The sequence below is a fragment of the Micropterus salmoides genome, unplaced genomic scaffold, assembly GCF_014851395.1.
Source record: "Micropterus salmoides isolate LMB-PRFRI ecotype aquatic unplaced genomic scaffold, ASM1485139v1 Ms_hic_scaffold_10, whole genome shotgun sequence".
Lineage (NCBI taxonomy): Eukaryota > Metazoa > Chordata > Actinopteri > Centrarchiformes > Centrarchidae > Micropterus > Micropterus salmoides.
The window spans coordinates 6,950,412-6,969,346 of record NW_024040041.1 but is presented as its reverse complement, the minus strand read 5'-3'; the positions used below and the strand labels follow the sequence as shown (position 1 = coordinate 6,969,346).

The window sequence follows — 18,935 nt, the reverse complement described above, 5'->3', positions numbered from 1 at the left end:
AGAGTAGCCCATATGGTAGTGAGAGAGTATTTATAAACTATCTGTTAATGCAAAAAGAAGCTCACCACACTGAAGCTTGATACGTGCGTAATTTTAGAGAGTTTACCTGCACCACCCCACCCCCCTCTCCATCTTCACTGTCTGTCTTCTGGTTTTGTTGGTATACAGGAACAGTTAGTTTAAGACAGGATTCAATACATGTGCAAGGGAGGAAACATGAGCCATTTAGCCGTGTCATATTACACCCAAAGAGAGTCCTGTTGTCTTCCTCTCTCTGTCTGTGTGTTTGTTGTGTGTGGTATACGGTAATAGATGGAGTGATTTCTTTACCAGTATGGTCATTTTTAATAATAATAATGATAATGTATTACATTTGTATAGCGATTTATCATAGAAACTCAAGGTGCTTTAGAGTGAAGCGGGGAGGACTAATCTCAACCACCACTAATGTGTAGCACCCACCTGGGTGATGCGCGGCAGCCATTTTGCACCAGAACACTCACCACACATCAGCTATAGGCGGAGAAGGAGGGAAACATTGAGCAAATTACTGTGGGGGATGATTAGTTCCATGGGTTCTTTAATGACCACAGTGAGTCAAGAGCTCGTTTTAACTGTTTATCCTACATCACAGTGTCCCCATCACTGTGGTATTGGGCCCTTAATACTAGGGATAGAGGGAGGACTTCCTCCTACTGGCCCACCAACACCTATTCCAGCAGCAACTTAGCTTTTCCCAGGGGGTCTCCCATCAAGGTGTGAGCCAATCCCAAACCTGCTTAGCTTCAGTCATTCAGCAGAAGCAGGCTATACACTTGCATGGCTGCTGGCTCAGGGTTCAAAGAAAAATGAGAAATGTGTGCGTGTGGCCACGATTGCACACATTTTATCACACGATCAATCAATAAATCAAACACAGAAGCAAACAAGACAGGGACTGTTTGAGATGAAGCAAATCTGAGAACCTGCAATGCTACAAGAGACATGGACAACTTTAATTTTTGAATCAGATAAAAGAAAGAAAAAGATAAAGGAACAGTAGACAAAGAAATGTTCAGGTGCATATTTAATTGATGGTATTAGTGGCGTTGGTGTAAGAAAACTATTTTAATAATATTTTAGTAAATATTTTGCCAACTGAATGGATAGTTCTCACGACCAAAGAAGATTTATGTACGCCATCTCTTTCCATTTCAGACCAAAAGTATCTCTGTCTGTAATGAGTCATCATGACTGATGTTGATATCTAATTAAGGCATTAGAATGACTGTTCTGACTGTGTGTAGTTAAAGGGAAAATAATATATATATGTATATTGTATTTTATATACACCAGGCAGGACTCCAGGTGCAGACTGTGCAAGGATGCCCCTGAGACAGTACAGCACATAAGAGCAGGGTGTAAGATGGATTCAGGAAGTGCCTACATGGAACGCCATAACCAGGTAGCTGGCATAGTGTACAGGAACATCTGCCATGAGTATGGGCTGGAAGTCCCAAGGTCAACATGGAACACAACTCCTAAGGTAGTTGAGAAGGACCGAGATAAGATGCTGTGGGACTTCAAGATCCAGACTGACAAACTGGTGATGGCTAACCAACCAGACATCAGCAGAAGAAGGCTGCAGTGATAGATGTGGCAATCCCAAGCGACAGCAACATCAAGAAGAAGGAACACGAGAAGCTTGAGAAATACCAAGGGCTGAAAGAGGAGCTAGAAAAGATGTGGAGAGTAAAAGCAACAGTGGTGCCAGTGGTAATTGGAGCACTGGGAGCCCTGACCCCCAAACTAGGAGAGTGGCTACAGCATATTCCAGGTACAACATCAGAGGTCTCTGTCCAGAAGAGTGTGTGTATATATATATATACACACACATATATATATTTATTATTATTATTATTTATATATATATATATATATTTTTAGTTTTTTGTTTTTTGTTTTGTGAAACCATTTTCATTTGAAACTTGAAAGACACTTCGGTTATAACAGGAGCAGGGGTGTTTCATGAAGCATCCAGACAAACACACTGCCCTCAAGTGGTCTGTCACAAAGCATACACCTCCGAGGAGGGCTTCCATTGTTTAGTATTTTTGTTAAGTCACTGTGAGAATGAGCAATGTTAAGAAAAATCATACGTCTTTCTGTGTCTATTTTAACAGAAACCATGCAGTGGCTGATATGCATCTACGATTGTATATTATTTTACCAAATAAGTAGATTATCATAGTCATCATCACATCAGCATTAAAATATAATAAAAGAAGAATAAGAAATACCTAATAGACAAAACTCTTTGTTGCACAGCACTGCTTTCAAATATATATGATGCCTTTTAACTTTTGAAATATGAGAAGGTTGAGTTCATGATGTCCAGAAATTGAGTGAACTAGCAAACCTCCGTGACAGCGGATCTGGTGGTAATTTGAAATTAGAGTTAGTGACTGAACTCTGATGGGAAAACAACACATACACAAAACCTGAAAAATAGCGTTTGTATTTAGAAATTAAGTGACCAACCTTTGACCTAACTGAAATCAGTACTGACGATAATGATTCAGTTCTTACTTGCTGATATTATTATTTAGGCGTTTTTTAAGAGCACGTGAATGCATCTTTCTTTTATATAGTGATTAATGAATTGTATAAAATTATTTTTTCTTTTGTCATTTATTTGTAGCTTTGACAATATTGTTGTTTTATATTCATGCAAATAAAGCTAGATTGAATTGAATGCATCCTAAGTGCCCCTCCTTATCCTTATCCTGGCCTGTGATTGGTCGAGTTGTACGTCCATCAAAACTGTATCTCGCAGGCAGTTAGAGTGAGGGGAACAGGTTGACAGGAGCTGGAGGCTTGTACATTCAAATACTGTTGGTTGCAGATTGTAACCGGACCTAACACACAAGCTGGTGAGGGTGTTGTTCTTTGTTTAATTTGATAGTCGTTCCTCTGTCTTCTATTTGCTACGCAAAAACATTTCCTTTCCAATGCGCGAAAAAAAGAATCAATTCGCGCATTGACAGCTAAAACGTTAGCATCACAAGATTATTTCTTGAGAACTATCGCGTTAGTACTTCTGTGTTAACGTTAGCTAACGCTATCGCATGATCACAGCCACACAATTAATATTAGCTGACGTTAATGTGACTCTTTTTGTCTTTTTTGTATAGTAACACAGCAACCGCTTTTTTAGCTCATGGTTTAACTTCTTAACACATTAATTCTTGAAAGAAATAACCTTACGGCATCGTAAACGCCAAAAATCTCGTGTTGTCCTGCTAGCTTAGCAGCATGAGGAAGCTAATGCCGTGACTGTGATAGTTGGGAATGAACGACATATATCTCCTATCCTATTGTCACTGGACCCTTAAAAGAAGTATATTTTTCCAGCCACAACACACACACAGCTTCAAAAAGCTAAACGGACTGCACAGTGAGATACCAAGTAACCGAAAATGAAAGAACATATTTAAACAATACACAAATCGGCACATTTGTAAAGCAGTACAAACAAAAGTAACATGTATTAAAAGGAAAGTGCATAAGATAAAAATGTTGAAGTACATTTGAAAAGTATTGTTGAAGTTGGAAGAATGCTGCAAGGCTGATGGCCCTTATTCAACCTATAACTTTCTTAAACGAGTTAAGACATCCTCTCCTCTGGTGTGTAGGAGAGGCACATAATGTTTGTAAAATAATGCAAAGCTTCCTCAAAGATTGGGGTGTTTCTTGGATTTAGACTTCATTAAAATTAAAGGGATTCGGCTGCAATCGTGTCATAAGACAATGCTGCCATTCAATCTGAAAGGAGAACTCCTTGCTGTTTTCAGGAAGTTCATAAATAACTCATTCACATTCTGTGCTGGTCGAAGAAGAAAAGTGGCTTCAACAGAGGTTTTATGGATAACCACTCCAGTTAACTTTCATGATTTGTGTGCCATGAAGAAACAGAGCTCTTTCAATATTAATTATGCTTTTATCTGAGAAAGCTGCTCTTATGAAAACAACTCAGTTCAGCGGCTTAAGTCTTCAAGGGCTGAGCTGTGTCTCCTGTTCCTCCTCTTCTTGAGTTACGAGAGTAGACACACTGATTTTAAAGGAAGAAATCTCTCCCCCTCCCCTCTCCCACTGCAGGAAGGGCTCAGCGCAGCGTGGGTGCCCAGGGATCCACTGCCTGAGTGTGGGGAGAGCAGCGGTCGAGGCCCCGGAGACATGAACCACACCAAGGGCGGCCTGGTCATCTTCACCGCTAACTCGCACCCCTCTAGCCGCGAGCTGGGCAAGAGGATTGCAGAGTGAGTACAGGAGGCATACATGCCATTACACACACAGACAAAAATAGCACAGTAATGTAGGCAAAAAGGTCAACACTGGTCTGTCACCTTCTTGGTCTCAGATAAATAGAAACCTCTTATGCAATGTACCAGGCTTTTTCACTTATGTTTCCTGGAAGCTAAGTTTAGATGTTTCCACCAGAGTCGCTGGTTCTGCATGAACATGTGCAGTGTTGACAATACTGAGCTAGCACTCAACAGCAGGAGCTGAACTTCTAAAGACTTCAAAGAGACTGTAATGAAACAGTCAATTGACTTTGAAAAATAATTTCTTGGAAAGGATATTTTTCGTCTTAGTCAAATGAAAAAAAGTCAGAGGCAGTGTATGATAAGTTATCTTGTTGACTCAACAACATTCAGAATATAAAGAAAATCGGGAAACCTGGTAACTCCGGTTTTGTAGATGTTAAGTCTTCTATATTAACATTATATGCCGCACAAATAGGCCTACATGTTTTGTTTTTTCATCCACCCACTGAAACACAGTCATTTGACCCAAATCATATTAACCCCAGAATATTATTACTGTAATAACTAATTTAAGTAAAACAAATTTACCAGTTATTAGATCAAGTTCAGGGAGGAAAGTGACTCAACGTAAGCAGTTACAGAAAAGCATCTCTTATGGACGTTATCCACGGAACCTCTCAATGTGTATTTAATTTTTTCTAAACGTAAAAAAGGCATCAAATCCTCGATCCAAGAAGAGGCAGAGGATAGATTTGGACTCTTCCAATGGAGACAAATCCTTTGAGCGATCAGTGACCCACAAGCCAAGCTTCTGCAAATTGGACACTGAGATGAAACCTCTTCATTAGTGAAATAAAAGTACTGTCATGGCAACTATCTGCACATTTAGAAAATCGTCCCTGCAGCTAAAAGAATATGAATTCAATAAAATTTTGTTACTAGCCTCCTTTTAAAAAAAAACAATTCTAGTTGCAAGGTAACATCGTCTGTATTTCATGATGTTAAGTGTTTAAACAAAACCTGAATAAACCACAAAAGTATTTGAAATGCACACAGTGCACTCCTGGACTCCTCAAGGACATTGGAGTCTGAGCATGTTGTTAGAACAAATAGAGTACTATGGCGGGCTTATCGGGCACTAAATGCCCAGATAGAAAACACAGCATGTTAACAGTTGAGAGGGAGACTGCTGAGTGAGCAGGTCAGGTTTTCTCAAGAGAAGCAATGTAACATCAAATGCTGCTAACAATGTAACATCAAATGCTGCTAACAATGTAACAACAAATGTTGCTTTGTTAGCGTTCCTTCTCACTGGATGAATGGAGACAAACTTCATCCCTATAACTTGTAGAAGCAAACCGTTGTGCCTTTGAAGGTTTTCTGACTCTGAAAACCAAAGTTGAAGCTCTTGGTTAAATTCAAAGGGCTTCATTAGAATAATTGTTTAATGAGAAATGTTGCCAAAGCATCAACATATAAAACTCTCTCGCTTTCTTTCTCTCCTTACTCTCGTTGTCTTACTCAGGCGGTTAGGGGTGGAGCTTGGCAAGGCGCAGGTGTACCAGGAAGCTAACAGAGGTAAGAGGATGTCTGACAGGGGCCGACTCCTCCTGCACGTGTAGATTTGTTTCTTATTATAACCTTTTTTTTTTTTACTAAGGTAATCTGATTGAGACAGAGATAGGGCTGCACCTAACCATTAAAAAAATTTAATAATTTTTTGATTAATCTTATGACTAATGTATTGATTATTCTACGTCACTGCAGTGTTTAGATATTAATAATAATAATAGTCCCTGTTTGCAAGATGCCTGATCAGAAAAATACTGGACCTCCAATTCAAAAGGATTGCTATGATACAGAGATTAATGTAATCACTGTACTTCAAGCCTTTTCCTGAACTGGAGAATCAGTATTTTTACTGAAGTGCTTGAAATGGTGCAGAAGTTACTTTTAACTTTGGGACGATGAAGAAACATTTAGAAAATCAATTTTAAATGACAACTGCAAATAGAAACACCTTCCTCGTGTTGATCATCCTAATATATTAGCGTTGTGTGGGGACAAAAAGTAAACAGGATATGTGGTGCTGCCGCTACTGTCTTGACATTGGTGTTCCGTGATTTTTGCGTCACATTTCTGTGCTGCTTCAAGTGTTTGTACACTGTGATGAGCCATTTCCAAACCACAAAGCTAAATCTCTGTCCAAAATACAAATTTTAGATAGTCGTAGGCAAGTTTTTTTAGCTCCAGGTTCTTCTCCAGGGGAATCACTGCTTTAACCAGGCGCAGCACTTTTCTTTTTTTTTTTTTTTTTTTTTTAAACCTGTCCTGCCCAGTAGCCTGGTATAGAGTATGATGAGCTGGATACCATATTGTGCCAGACAGACTTTACTTTAACCAGAGAGTATTAATATACTCCTTTGTCTTTTTTATTATTTATTTAATTATGTATTGATTTGTCACCGGGCCGGACAGGGGGGCAGACGTGGGGATGGGGGGCACAAACAGACAGCACATAGAAAGGAGAAAGAACACCTGCAAGAGAAGGGGAATGGAAGGTGGGGACAACAGGGAATAGGAGGGGGAAACGCCAATTGCAGAAAGCAACGAAACCTGCAATAGAACAGAGAGGGGGGCTTGGGGAGGAGAAAAACTGTGTGTGTGTGTGCATAAGCCTGTTAAAGAATGTAGTTGTTAGTGAGAGTGGGACGCCACGACTGTGCCACACTGACGCCTGCAACAGCCAGGCAAGTAGCCAATAGGGGTGGGAGAGAAAAAATATAATAAATAAACATAAATATATGACTCCCAGATGCACCGCGATGCAAACGCTGAAGACCCTGACCCTACCAACAGACGCCCAAAAAAACAAAACAAAAAAAAATCCAACCATCCAAATGCCAATTGACAACGCAATGCCAACGTAACTCAAGAGGCGTAACCCGCAGAAGAGCAGCGCCCGGACCGACCGTGGCGCGCACACAACATAGACCAGTGCTCCCCCCCCCACCCAGCACCACACCGCCGCGCAGCGAACAACCAAAACGCCCAGATGCCATCAACATCAGTGCACAAGTGACGAGCCCAACTCGTGCACTGCGCGAGCACGCCGACACCCAAAGTCCGGCAGCCCCCCGCGAATCCCGCGCGCGAGGGAGAGCGAGCGGCAGAACACAACAGCGAAAGCCAGCGGAGAGAAACACCAGCAGTCCCAGCCCGGCAGCAAACGCGCTGCGTAGGTCACCGTGCACCCGCCAATAAAAGTCCGCCATCCCCCCAACCGCCGGAAAAACTAAGGACGCCCGCGCCAGCCGACATCCGCTATGCCCCCAGGCTGCCGTGCAACACCAACCAAACCAGTAACGAGGCAAAATCAACTAGCCCAGCTGCATGCCACCACCAACCCACCCACTCGTCAAGGGCCGAGAAGTCCAGGCACAAGCCCAGAATAAACCGGAGCACAGCCCTGCCCCGCACCCACTCTGCACATCCCGAAAACTAACTTTATACTTCAGTATCCAGAGGGGTCCAACAACTGGCCGACTTGAGGCCAACGAAGCAAACCAGGGACGCAAACTGGTCCCTCCAAGCCAACGAGGAAATACTTCCCCCGGACTCCAATGCACAAACCAAACGCCCAGTAACCATCCAGAGACCCTGCACGGGGAAGGGGAAAAAAAACCCACAATGCATCAAGATGCATCGACAATTGCCCCATAATCCCACCGCAGCCCTCCAAACCGCAACAGGATCAACCCGTGCAGCGCCCAGAGACCCCCACCCCTGGTAGCCAGGGCACCCCGCGACCCCCCAAAGCGCAAAGGACCCCAGACCGCATGTCCCGGGGGAAGCTGCGCCCCGCCCCGAGGAGGAACAGCAGAAAGCCGTGCCGGGAAGCTCCCCGCCGCCAGGGAGCGATAACGCGGGAGAACCAGGCCAACAGTCCCCCAGCCCAGCCAGAGGCATCCCTCCCCAGAGTGCAGGCAGAGCCAGCAGCCCCCGAGTCCCATAAACCCGAGGCCGGTCTCGTCCCCGGACGGGGGCCCAGCCAGCCCAGGGCTTATAGCAAGAGCCCCTCTAGCACCAGCAGCACCCCATATTCAGCGACAGCCCCCCCAGCGTGCAGACCCAGAGGTTCCAAAGCCCCAAGCCCCAGACCCCCACACACCGCCAAGGCAGCTCAGCGTAGCCCCGACCCAAAGCCCAACAATCCCCCCGCCCTTGCCGGGGGCCCCTCCGGCAGCCCCACTGCCACCCCCCCACCTCACCATTCCCACACAATCAGGAGCACTTCCGAGCACCACCAGGTTATTGGAGCTGGCCCAATCGCTGCAATTTTGTCAGCATTCAGTACAAGGTTGAGGTTCTGCACAGAGATGGCCAAAGAAGGGCAGACTGTGATCTAGACTTGAGCTGGAGATGCATGCACACAGGATTTTATCATCTGCATAAAAGTGGATATTATAAGTAGAGCTGAAACAACAATGGCGACAATCTATTGTTGAATGTTGGTTAGATCAAACAAGACAGTTAAGGACATAACCTTGGACCCATTTTAACATTTTTGACATTTTCTAAATAGAATCTTTTAATCAATCAATCGAGAAAATAATCGGCAGATTAATTATAAGCCTTTGTTGGAATAATAGTTTTGTTTAAATTGTATTGTAAATAATGGCCCTGGCACAGACAGAAACACCATCGGTTATCAAAAGGGAAGTCGCATGAGATTATTGGTACGGATTGTCTGTGTTCTATCAGACTAATATGAAACCACGTCTGAGCATGATCAAGAACCAAGACAGTGTAATTCAACAGTATCAGAAACCTTGCAAAGTTAAAGAAATAATACAGCACAGTGATGTCTTGTCTTGTCTTGTAGCACTTGCTGGCTATGTAATTAATCCATCACACTAATAATTAAATTTTAGTAAAAAAAACAACAACTCAATAGCCTTTTGAATCACAATCAATGCCAGTCACACATTATTAATTAACAGTTTAATTAAAACATCACTCTACAGAGCAGTGGCTGTATGCCACACTATAGGCAGACACTGATAAATGATTACTCCCTGCGCATGTCACCAGGTTAACTGGTAAATAGTGAATTGTGTGTAAAGTAGTTCTTTGAACCTTAAGCCTGTTACATAACATAATATGACACTGTAGCCTTTTCCAGCTCTGAATGCAGAAATATTGATTGTACATGTCCAGAGACTTCGATAAGATTGAACACTGAGTCTTAAATAACAGGCTATCTGAAAGTGTTCAGAAGTATTACATAAGCTTTCAGTTTGATCACTACGGTTAAAAAAAAACAAACAAACAAACAAAAAAAGTGAATAAAGAAAGGTTGTCTGTCTGATGTTTGGCACCAGCCTAAATTACAAACAGTGGATTTTGTGCTGCAGGAGGCTGTTGAATGTTTTTTTGTGCAGTTCAGTCAGAACAATAGCAAGAGCTGTCACTAATGCTAGCCACAATAGCGAGGAAGCTTATCGTATCATAACGTGCAGTGTCAGCACTCACCGAAAGTCAAAGATCTATCTCTGTTTATACAGTTTAGCTACAAAACCAGGAATGCTTAATGGTTTCCCTGAAGAGGAAAGACTGTGTTTGTTATGTAAATTAGGTGAGGCTTAAGACAAATTATTTCTGTTGTATTGCTCATTATAAAATCATTTTGTGGTTACATTAGTAAAATGTGACTCTTTCTGACTGGGTTATACATAAAAAAATTGGGAGTGTGGGGAGGAGTCATAATAGTTCTGTGTTTTGTAATGTAATGTCATATGTAAGAAGTGATTTTCTTTTCTGATGAATCCAACGAAGGTTAAAGTCAAGGGCAACTGGGCTTGGTTGAATATACTGGTATTGCAGTATCTTCAACCAAGTCCAGTTGCCCTTGACTTTAACCTTCGTTGGATAACTATGACCTGGATGACTGAGAATCTTCATTTTTCTGATGAATGTTTCACTGCTGCTGCAGTATTTGTGATGTCTTGTGAGTCCAGCTGTATGTGCACGACACACCTACTCCACTCATGTCCAAGAAATTACAAACTGGACTTTGTCTTTACCACAAAGATTTATCATTTCTTTTGTATACATGATTTACTGACAGTATAGCTGTTTAGAACAATGCATTTGCATCCACCTGCCTATCTACCGATTCTCATGAAGATGTACCAAACAGTCGCGCCCGCTTTATCACACAATGCTGATGCAAGTCAGACAAAACAAAGAGCAATTATTCAGTGTAGTAGATCACATATCTTGAGCTGTTCTCAAATACAGGCAAGCTGATTTTCATGGAACACTGAAATGAAAAACCCTCTGAAAGATAGACAATCTGTCAAAAAAAGTCAGAATGTGCAGAAGAATGTAAACATTTTGTAGTTAAAGGGCAAAATGCAGAATGTCTGTGATCATCAAGTAGCCTGCGCTAGTCGGCATTATATTAACTGTGTAGTAGTAGTAGTAGTAGTAGTAGTAGAGGTGTACTAAGATAAGAGCAATATTCCCCACGGTAAATATTAAGTTTCTTGGCTTACAAACCACGTGGGTTGATGGCAGGTGACTCTGTTCCCTCTGTCTGTGTGTCCCTCTGCTGGACATTTGGCTCTGCCTAGGAAGTGTTTTGTTTTCTAATCTCTCTTCTGTGGGAGGCACATTTTTGGAATGCTAGTATCTACAGTTTCTCACCGGGGGGTTCTGGGGGTTGCGGGGTCATCTGTGTGAAAGGCACGAAGGGCTCAGATAGCCCTCTAATGAAGCCGACAGGCCTTGCAGGCTTTATGAGGTAGGAGTGTGCACAGGCTTACTTGTTGCTGTCTTATTCTCACATCCTATTTGTTTCCATAGAAACGAGGGTACAGATCCAAGAGTCGGTGCGAGGCAAAGATGTCTTTGTGATCCAGACGGTGTCTAAGTAAGAAGGAACACACACACACACACACAATTGAAAATTTCAACACCGTTTTCCCCCTGAAGCATGTGACTCATGTCACGAGCTTTGTCAATGTCGTCCCCCTCTCCCTTTTGTCTCCGTCCCCTCGGCTGCATCAGGGACGTGAACACCACCATAATGGAGATGCTGATCATGGTGTACGCGTGCAGAACATCCTGCGCCAGAAGCATCACGGGCGTCCTCCCTTATTTCCCCTACAGCAAGCAGTGTAAGATGAGGAAGAGGGGCTCCATCGTCTCCAAGCTTATTGCCTCTATGATGTGTAAAGCTGGTAAGTTGGTGACGATTACAGCACAAAACTGGAGGAGGGGAAGTGGGAATAGTCAGAAACCGGTGGTCATTTCTAGTATGTTTCTATTTGCTTACAACAGCACATATTGTAAGATTGTGTTAACAGGACATTTGACATTCCATGCAAAAGTGAATCGGTAAAATAGGACTATAAGAACTGCAGTCGTTAACGCACTCAAACTGACCATGTTTGCGCAGGTCTCACCCACCTGATCACCATGGACCTCCATCAGAAAGAGATTCAGGGCTTCTTCAACATTCCAGTGGACAACCTGAGAGCCTCCCCCTTCCTGCTGCAGTACATACAGGAAGAGGTAAAAACACAACGTGATTTGCATATTAAAGGATCTTCGAATGAGTTTTCTTACCTTTAACTCTGGGAGGCTCATACTGTTGTCACTGATGAATCTACAGTCATACCTTCGTCACTCAATTGACCATTCTCTAAGCCCCGCCCCCTTTAGTTATGGTTGCTACGCCTGTTGAGTTGTTGACACGCCACATATGCAGTTAACAATGTTAACAGTGGCAGATTGACCAGTGAAGCAGCGGGTGCTTGATTTCTGGCCGAGGCGGATGAGCAGGCTCATCGTCTGCTGTCCCAGGAAAAAAGTCTGCATCCTCACCAGCTGATGATCCATGTAGATGACATGAAACTGCATTGTTTCTGTACTTCAGTGTGGACCGAGTTAGTGCCAGTATCAGTATGATAAGTAAATAATACAAGCTCACTAGTTATTTAGTTCCAACATTACCCTGTTTGGGGCTATATACCGCAGGACAGAGGTTAGATTTGGGCTTTAGGATGAGCACACACCAAATGTATGTGTGTTTGCCAAATAAATAAAGTACAAATACAATACAAATAAAGTAAAGCTAGCCCGGATAACAAGTTTGGCTGGGGTTTCTTCCCCAAATCTAAGAGCTGCTTACTTGCGACAAGCTGGATCTGTTAGTCAGGAAGGTTTTTTTTTTTCTTTTACTTTAAGGTTACCTGTAACCACACATTACTGTATATGAAGTGAAATGCTGAGTTGTGGTAAGCTAGTTAGCTGGACATGCTAACATTGTTAGTTGTTAAGCTATATTTGTACAATTCCTGTTTGGGAGAATGGTTTAGCAAACGGTCAATCGAATGCAAACGTGAAATTAATTACTATCTTTATTTTCCACAACCCTCCAGATCCCTGACTACAGAAATGCTGTGATTGTGGCCAAATCCCCAGCCTCTGCCAAACGGTAGGATCTCTTCACTCGCTATATTCATGGGATCACTTTGAACTGTGCACAGCTGTAACTCATGATATAGCTGTGTAAAGGAACATGTTAATCGTGAGCCTACGTTGTTCTCCCTCTCACCAGTCTTTCCTTCCCTGAAGAAATTCAGGTCCAAAACTGGATTTATTTAGCAGAATGATGTCTGTCTTTTTTTGATACCACCACCGGGCGGTGCCAAAGTCAGAACTTTTCATATATTATACAGTAACTGTTTTATTGAATGGATGTACTACTTCCTGTTAACCCTTAAGGCTTTAGATGAACGGGCATTGTAAGTATTTAAGGTAAGGAGGGTAGCCATAGTATTTAAATTTTTGTGTGTGTGTGTGCGCGTGCAGGGCTCAATCATTTGCCGAGCGGCTGCGCCTGGGTATAGCAGTGATCCACGGTGAAGCTCAGGATGCAGAGTCAGACCAGGTAGACGGCCGACACTCCCCGCCCACCGTCAAAACCACCGGAGCCATTCACCCCAGCATGGAGATACCATGTAAGGCAAGCACTCACACACACTAACAACGATAAATCCTGTAACCCAATATGCTATGTGTAGGTAGATATACAGACGCTCACACACTGATATTTTTTTAATAATACATGACATAGAGAAGGGTTGCGTCTTAATAATGTAAGTAGAGCAGTTCTCACTATTTCTCTCATTGTTTCTGTTCCTAGTGTTGATCCCTAAAGAGAAGCCTCCCATCACCGTGGTAGGAGATGTAGGAGGACGTATCGCCATCATAGTGGTGAGAGCAAACAGATTGGTTTTTTAACACATGGTTTTGCTGTGTGGATATATCTTTCTGTATTATGTAAAATTACTATTATTATAGTAATTTTACATAATAACATACTGTGACATGCACACAATAAACGACCGATTACATTTATTCATTTAGCTGACACTTTCTCTAAAGTGACTTACTTAATGTCAGATGTTGCACGCCTCTGGAGCTACTAGGGGTTAAGTATCTTGCTCAGAGTGGCATCAAGGCATGTGTCTTATCCACTGCTCCATCGCCAGCCGAAATGTCCAATGTCTCTCTCATGAGATAACAAACAGAAGAAATAAACTCAATTACCTTACCTTTTATTGTGCTTCTGTTGACTACTGTACAGATGTACTGACTGCAGCTCAGCATGGAAATATTGAAAATTCAACTGACTGTCCTTCAAATACATGTGAAGATGCTTTAGAAAAGAAATTCTTGAATGCAGGGAGCATAAGTCCAAAAATGACACCCACTTAGCGCACATACAAGAGAATGGTAACTAAAGAGACCTAATTGTTCAAAGGTGTTTTCGCTGAACTTTTTCATAGCTCTATGGAGGAACCATCCCCATCTGTTGTGTCCACATTGCGCGAACTGGGATTTCATACTTCTCAGGACTTTTTTAGAGGAAATCCGAGTGACGTGAATGTACGTTGATTGGTATTGGGAGGCTGGTTAGTCTCAGCCAGCAGCTAAGTTAACAATAATTTGAAAAACAAAATGACATAAGTGGCAAACTACACTGAACAGTTAGACTACATACAGACAGCAATAGGCTAGTAGCCAAGTTTGCGCATCAGAGCTTATCAATACTCAATATAATCTGCGCGCGTGTGTGTGTTTGTTTAAAAGCGCCCCTATTCTCACAGCGTAGGCTGAAACAACAAGTTATTATTATCAGCACTTTGTTTTTAAGTGTGTTATGTCTAGGCTAGTAGACCCAAGTGCAGGACTAAGAGAATGAGGAGTTAGATAAAACAGGAATAATTACCAAGTTGGTGGCTGCTGTGTAGAGCAGGTTGGAACTGTAGGTTACCTACCTGAGAGACTGAACTGAGCAGGTCCAGAGCAGAATACGGAAATATATTAGACGGATCCAAGGAGAGCAGACGGGATGAGAGTTTTTCCAGTAGCGGACCTAAAACAACGCGTTATTACGTGTTCTTCTTCAATCGGCCTAATATAATGATTTAAACGTGTCTTTTCCAACTCTGTTATTATCATAAAACCTACGATATACAACAATCGCACTCCGACCACGGCGTCCTCCAATTTCTTAAAGGTCCAGTGTGTAATATTTCTGAGGATCTATCTACAGAAATGCAATATAAGATCCACAACTTTCAGTGGTGTATAAAGACCTCACGTTATGAGCCGTTATGTTTTTATTACCTTTAGAATGAGCCGTTTCTATCTACATAACCGCAGGTCCTCCTTACATGGACGTCGCCATGTTACGCTTCCATGTTTCTACAGTAGCTGAAAACAGCGCTACAGAGTGTGTTTCGTCCCTTCTTGTAGAATTCTGGCAGTGTAGACTCTCATCGTTACGTGGAATACATCTTTAGCATCTGAGCATTTTTTTACCCATTAGATGGTGGGTGCAGTGTTGGGCAAGCTACTTGGAAAATGAACAAATAGCTTGACATGACATGAAATGAAGCTTCACTACCCAGAAGCTACCCCCCAGTGAAATGTAGCAAACTAAGCTACAACAACGTGGCAAAACTAGCTTAGTTACATCTATGATACTTTTAATGTTGTAATATTTTATATATATATGTGTGTGTGGAGGCCTAGTTTATATTGAACTAACTTCATTCCACAGTAGCAATAGAAGAAAGACTGAAAAAAGACTGAGAGAGAGAGCTATGATATTGCCATATCATTGCAGATAAATGTATTTCCTCATGCAACAAACAGAGAACCATTGTTGTTTGTATAAAGTAACTTAATTAGAGACAGAGACAGAGACAGACAGAGAGAGAGAGAGCTACAGCTACATATCAAAGTAGAGGAAGAGCTGTCCAGGCTGGACCCTGATCCTTCTCACAAGAGGTGTTACAATAACTATCACAATAGAAAGTAAACACAATCGCGCGTCTTTACTCCCCTGCAGCAGAGTTGCAGGCATCAGCCCAAGGATCGGTACATGATGTCACAGGAAGCGCTTCTGCCGGCTGCACATACAGGTCCTTGTGTGGCGGTGGCGTCACTCACTGATCCTTCAGAAATGCTTGGGAAAATGTAGCGTGTGTGGAAGCTAGAGCGCTACTCGGTCAATAAAAGAGCTTCGTTACTGAAAAGCTATTTGATTCATAAAATAGCGACGCTACCACCAAGCTACTGAGAAATGTAGTTAAACTAGTAACGGCGCTACTTGTAAGGACTTGTAGCTACTGCAGAAAGGAACAATCTCAGCTCTTATTAAAAGCTTAATGAATGAGCACAACAGACAAACGTGTTTGTGCATGTTCTCAGTAGAGGGTTCCACGCTAGAGCTAAGAGTTGTTTAGCTCTTTTGAGATGGGTCTGTTTGTCCCATAGGATGACATCATCGACGATGTTGACAGTTTTGTGGCGGCAGCAGAGACGCTGAAGGAGAGAGGGGCCTACAAGATCTACGTTATGGCAACACACGGCATCCTCTCCTGCGAGGCCCCTAGATTCATAGAGGAGTCTGCTATTGATGAGGTGAGTGTGTACTTATTATTATTATTATTATTATTATTATTATTACTACTATAATAGTAGAGTAAAAAATGTATTTAACAATATTCGGATGTCAGACTGTACTTATGCATGCGCTCCCCCCAGGTGGTGGTGACCAACACGATTCCTCACGAGCTCCAGAAGCTGCAGTGTCCAAAGATCAAAACAGTCGACATCAGCATGATCCTGTCGGAGGCCATCCGCCGCATCCACAACGGAGAGTCCATGTCCTATCTGTTCCGCAACATAGGAGTGGATGACTGAGCGACACAGCAACATACATATAATTTTATATTTGTTCATGCCTTTTCAGATTTCTTCAGAAACATAGGTGAATGTTCAACACACACACAAATATCCATTTGCTACTTGTGTTTGTGTAAGATACAAATATAAATGCTTACCTATTCCTTTGAGTGCAGCTTTACATAGAAGATGACTGAAAACACACTTCCTCTAATGGGACTAAACACACTCTGATCTCTGCCCTTCATGGACGTTAATGGACTGCTGCTCATGTCTCCAATGGCTGCCCTCAGTACGCTCCTCCCAGTTGTTGTTTGTTTTTTTACTCCTCTTTCGGAGTACCTTCTTCACTTACCTCTCCATCTTGTCCACATTTTCTTCCACATGCGTTTCCATTTAATAACTAATGTTGACGTTAAGTCTTAGTGTTAGAACATATGTGTTAGCGTTGAGTGTCTCTTGCAGTACAGTCTCCTTTTAGGTAGTATCAGAAAGAGTGCCAGTGCCTTCTACAGGACATACTGACAACACACAGGCCTTCAGTACTCCAATACACAGCTGTGTCTCAGCTAACAGAGCTAATCGCTAATGGCCCTTGTAATTAATCCAGGAATATGCAGGTTTCCAGCTAATTTACTTGTGTATAGAGTATCAGAGTGCATGTTTTTACGCTCATCAGATTTGTTTATTAATGTGTTATGTGTGAATGTGCTACTAATAGTTAGTTTAGACTCCTGGTTGCCATAGCACTTAGATGCTGATCTGGTGTTAAATATTTTAATGGCTAAAGTTGAACTGGAATTAATACAGGAAATCTTTTCTCCGTCTGGTTAATTGGAAGTTACAAACATTTTATGGCAATGCACTTGTGAAATATGTGTTCATGAGTCATCCATATAACATTGTGTGCCATTGTTTCAGTGCTTGCTCATATTTTATATTTGTTCATGCCACAGGTAAGCACTTCCCTCCCTGCTGGAGGGCTCTGGATTGAATACACTCACAATGAAACCGTTTTGTAAATGATTTGAAGTCGCTGCAGTCTTTACTCCCTGGTTAGAAGTGGAAGGGTGTTGTTAATTATTTGGAAATGGATAAATTAATCCATTGCGCTTGATGAAGTTTGCTTAAACACGTTCTACCTGAGTTTAAAAAAAAAAAAAGTAGTTCCACACTGCAGCTAAAGCTGGAAAAGCAAATTGAAACATTTTCTGATGAGCAAAGCTTGACTGGAGCAGGTCTTTGTCACTTTACCAGATGTGTTCCAAAAATGTTTTGTATTTATTTTCAGCACTTAATATGAATAAATGACCTATGAAAGTGTTGCTGTTTTGTGCTGTCACATTTGTATTTCTTGCGAGCATGCTAACACGCTTGTTAACATGTTGATGTTTTAGCAGGTGTGTTCAATAAGTGATATTAAACTTCTACTTCACCACATTTCAGAGGTAAATACTCTACTTCTTCCAGAAGTTACTTTTCAGATTTTGATTTTACATTAAAATACAAAAGAGCATATAAAGTACAAGGGACTCCTCAGCAGTGATTGAGAACAGCTGGGTGAAACCCTGAGGGCCAATCAGGGTGTGACAAATCCCATATTGGTAGGCAGAAGGAGGACAAACCTGCACACCCGGGGCTCTGAATCATTCTAAACCTTCATTTATGTGTGCAGAACTCACCTTCGCAGACAAGCTCAGCCTGCATCTCTGTCCTTTTGGACCTCCTGAGACCTCTACGCTGTCTCCTGTGTCTACCTTCGGAAGCGATAACGTATTCTGCACCTTGGTTCAGAGTGGATAAACAGCCCTCAGCCCCTACAATAGCAAAACAGCCTTGGAGTCATTTGGGCAAATATTTCCTGGCCCACAATTACCTGCTGCCTTTTTAGATTTGTTTATTGGTTTGTATTCATTTAAACCCCATTTCCATATCTTTTTTTTACATTATTGAAGAAGCATTTGTTGATTAAAATCCTTGTGAAATTTGTTCTCCAAGGGGATTTGTTTTATACTTCTCTATATTTTTTGAAGTAGGATTTTTGTAATTTTACATGAATGTATAGTACTGAAAAGTAAACAATCTGAATGGTGATGTAAAAGAACATCTTCCACCTCCAGAGAGTGAAGCCTAGATAACCTATAGACATCCTCCTTGAAGGCAGCAGGTTGAGATCACTGTATTGCACCTCCTCCTCCTCCTCCTGTTCTCTCTAAATATTAGGACAGCTAGCTTGGGTAGGGTAGTAAACACACACACAAAGTAAGTCATCCATCCATCCATCCATCGTCAACCGCTTATCCTGCGTTCAGGGTCGCGGGGGGCTGGAGCCAATCCCAGCTGACATCGGGTGAA

General features: G+C 42.1%; 1 protein-coding gene across 2 annotated transcripts; it reads left to right on the top strand.

Moving 5' to 3' along the window:
* Positions 1-2,786: 2,786 nt before the first annotated feature.
* prpsap2 (phosphoribosyl pyrophosphate synthetase-associated protein 2) lies at positions 2,787-17,905 on the top strand. 2 transcript variants are annotated; one of them, XM_038692985.1, is made up of 11 exons: positions 2,787-2,912; positions 4,138-4,298; positions 5,833-5,885; positions 11,178-11,244; positions 11,382-11,554; positions 11,773-11,888; positions 12,758-12,813; positions 13,191-13,339; positions 13,525-13,595; positions 16,170-16,316; positions 16,440-17,905. In XM_038692985.1, the coding sequence occupies exons 2-11, from the start codon at positions 4,216-4,218 to the stop codon at positions 16,596-16,598; spliced, it is 1,074 nt and encodes a 357-aa protein (XP_038548913.1). In that variant the 5' UTR covers positions 2,787-2,912; positions 4,138-4,215; the 3' UTR covers positions 16,599-17,905. The 2 variants fall into 2 exon arrangements, with proteins under 2 accessions (XP_038548913.1, XP_038548923.1); XM_038692995.1 differs by lacking the exons at positions 2,787-2,912; positions 5,833-5,885 and having other exon boundaries at positions 4,171-4,298.
* Positions 17,906-18,935: the final 1,030 nt, after the last annotated feature.

Coding starts and splice junctions, on each gene's coding strand:
- prpsap2 (XM_038692985.1), top strand. CDS start 4,216: ATGAACCACACCAAGGGCGGCCTGGTCATCTTCACCGCTAACTCGCAC. Junction 11,245..11,381: donor GTGATCCAGACGGTGTCTAA/GTAAGAAGGAAC, acceptor CGGCTGCATCAG/GGACGTGAACACCACCATAA. Junction 12,814..13,190: donor TCCCCAGCCTCTGCCAAACG/GTAGGATCTCTT, acceptor GTGCGCGTGCAG/GGCTCAATCATTTGCCGAGC.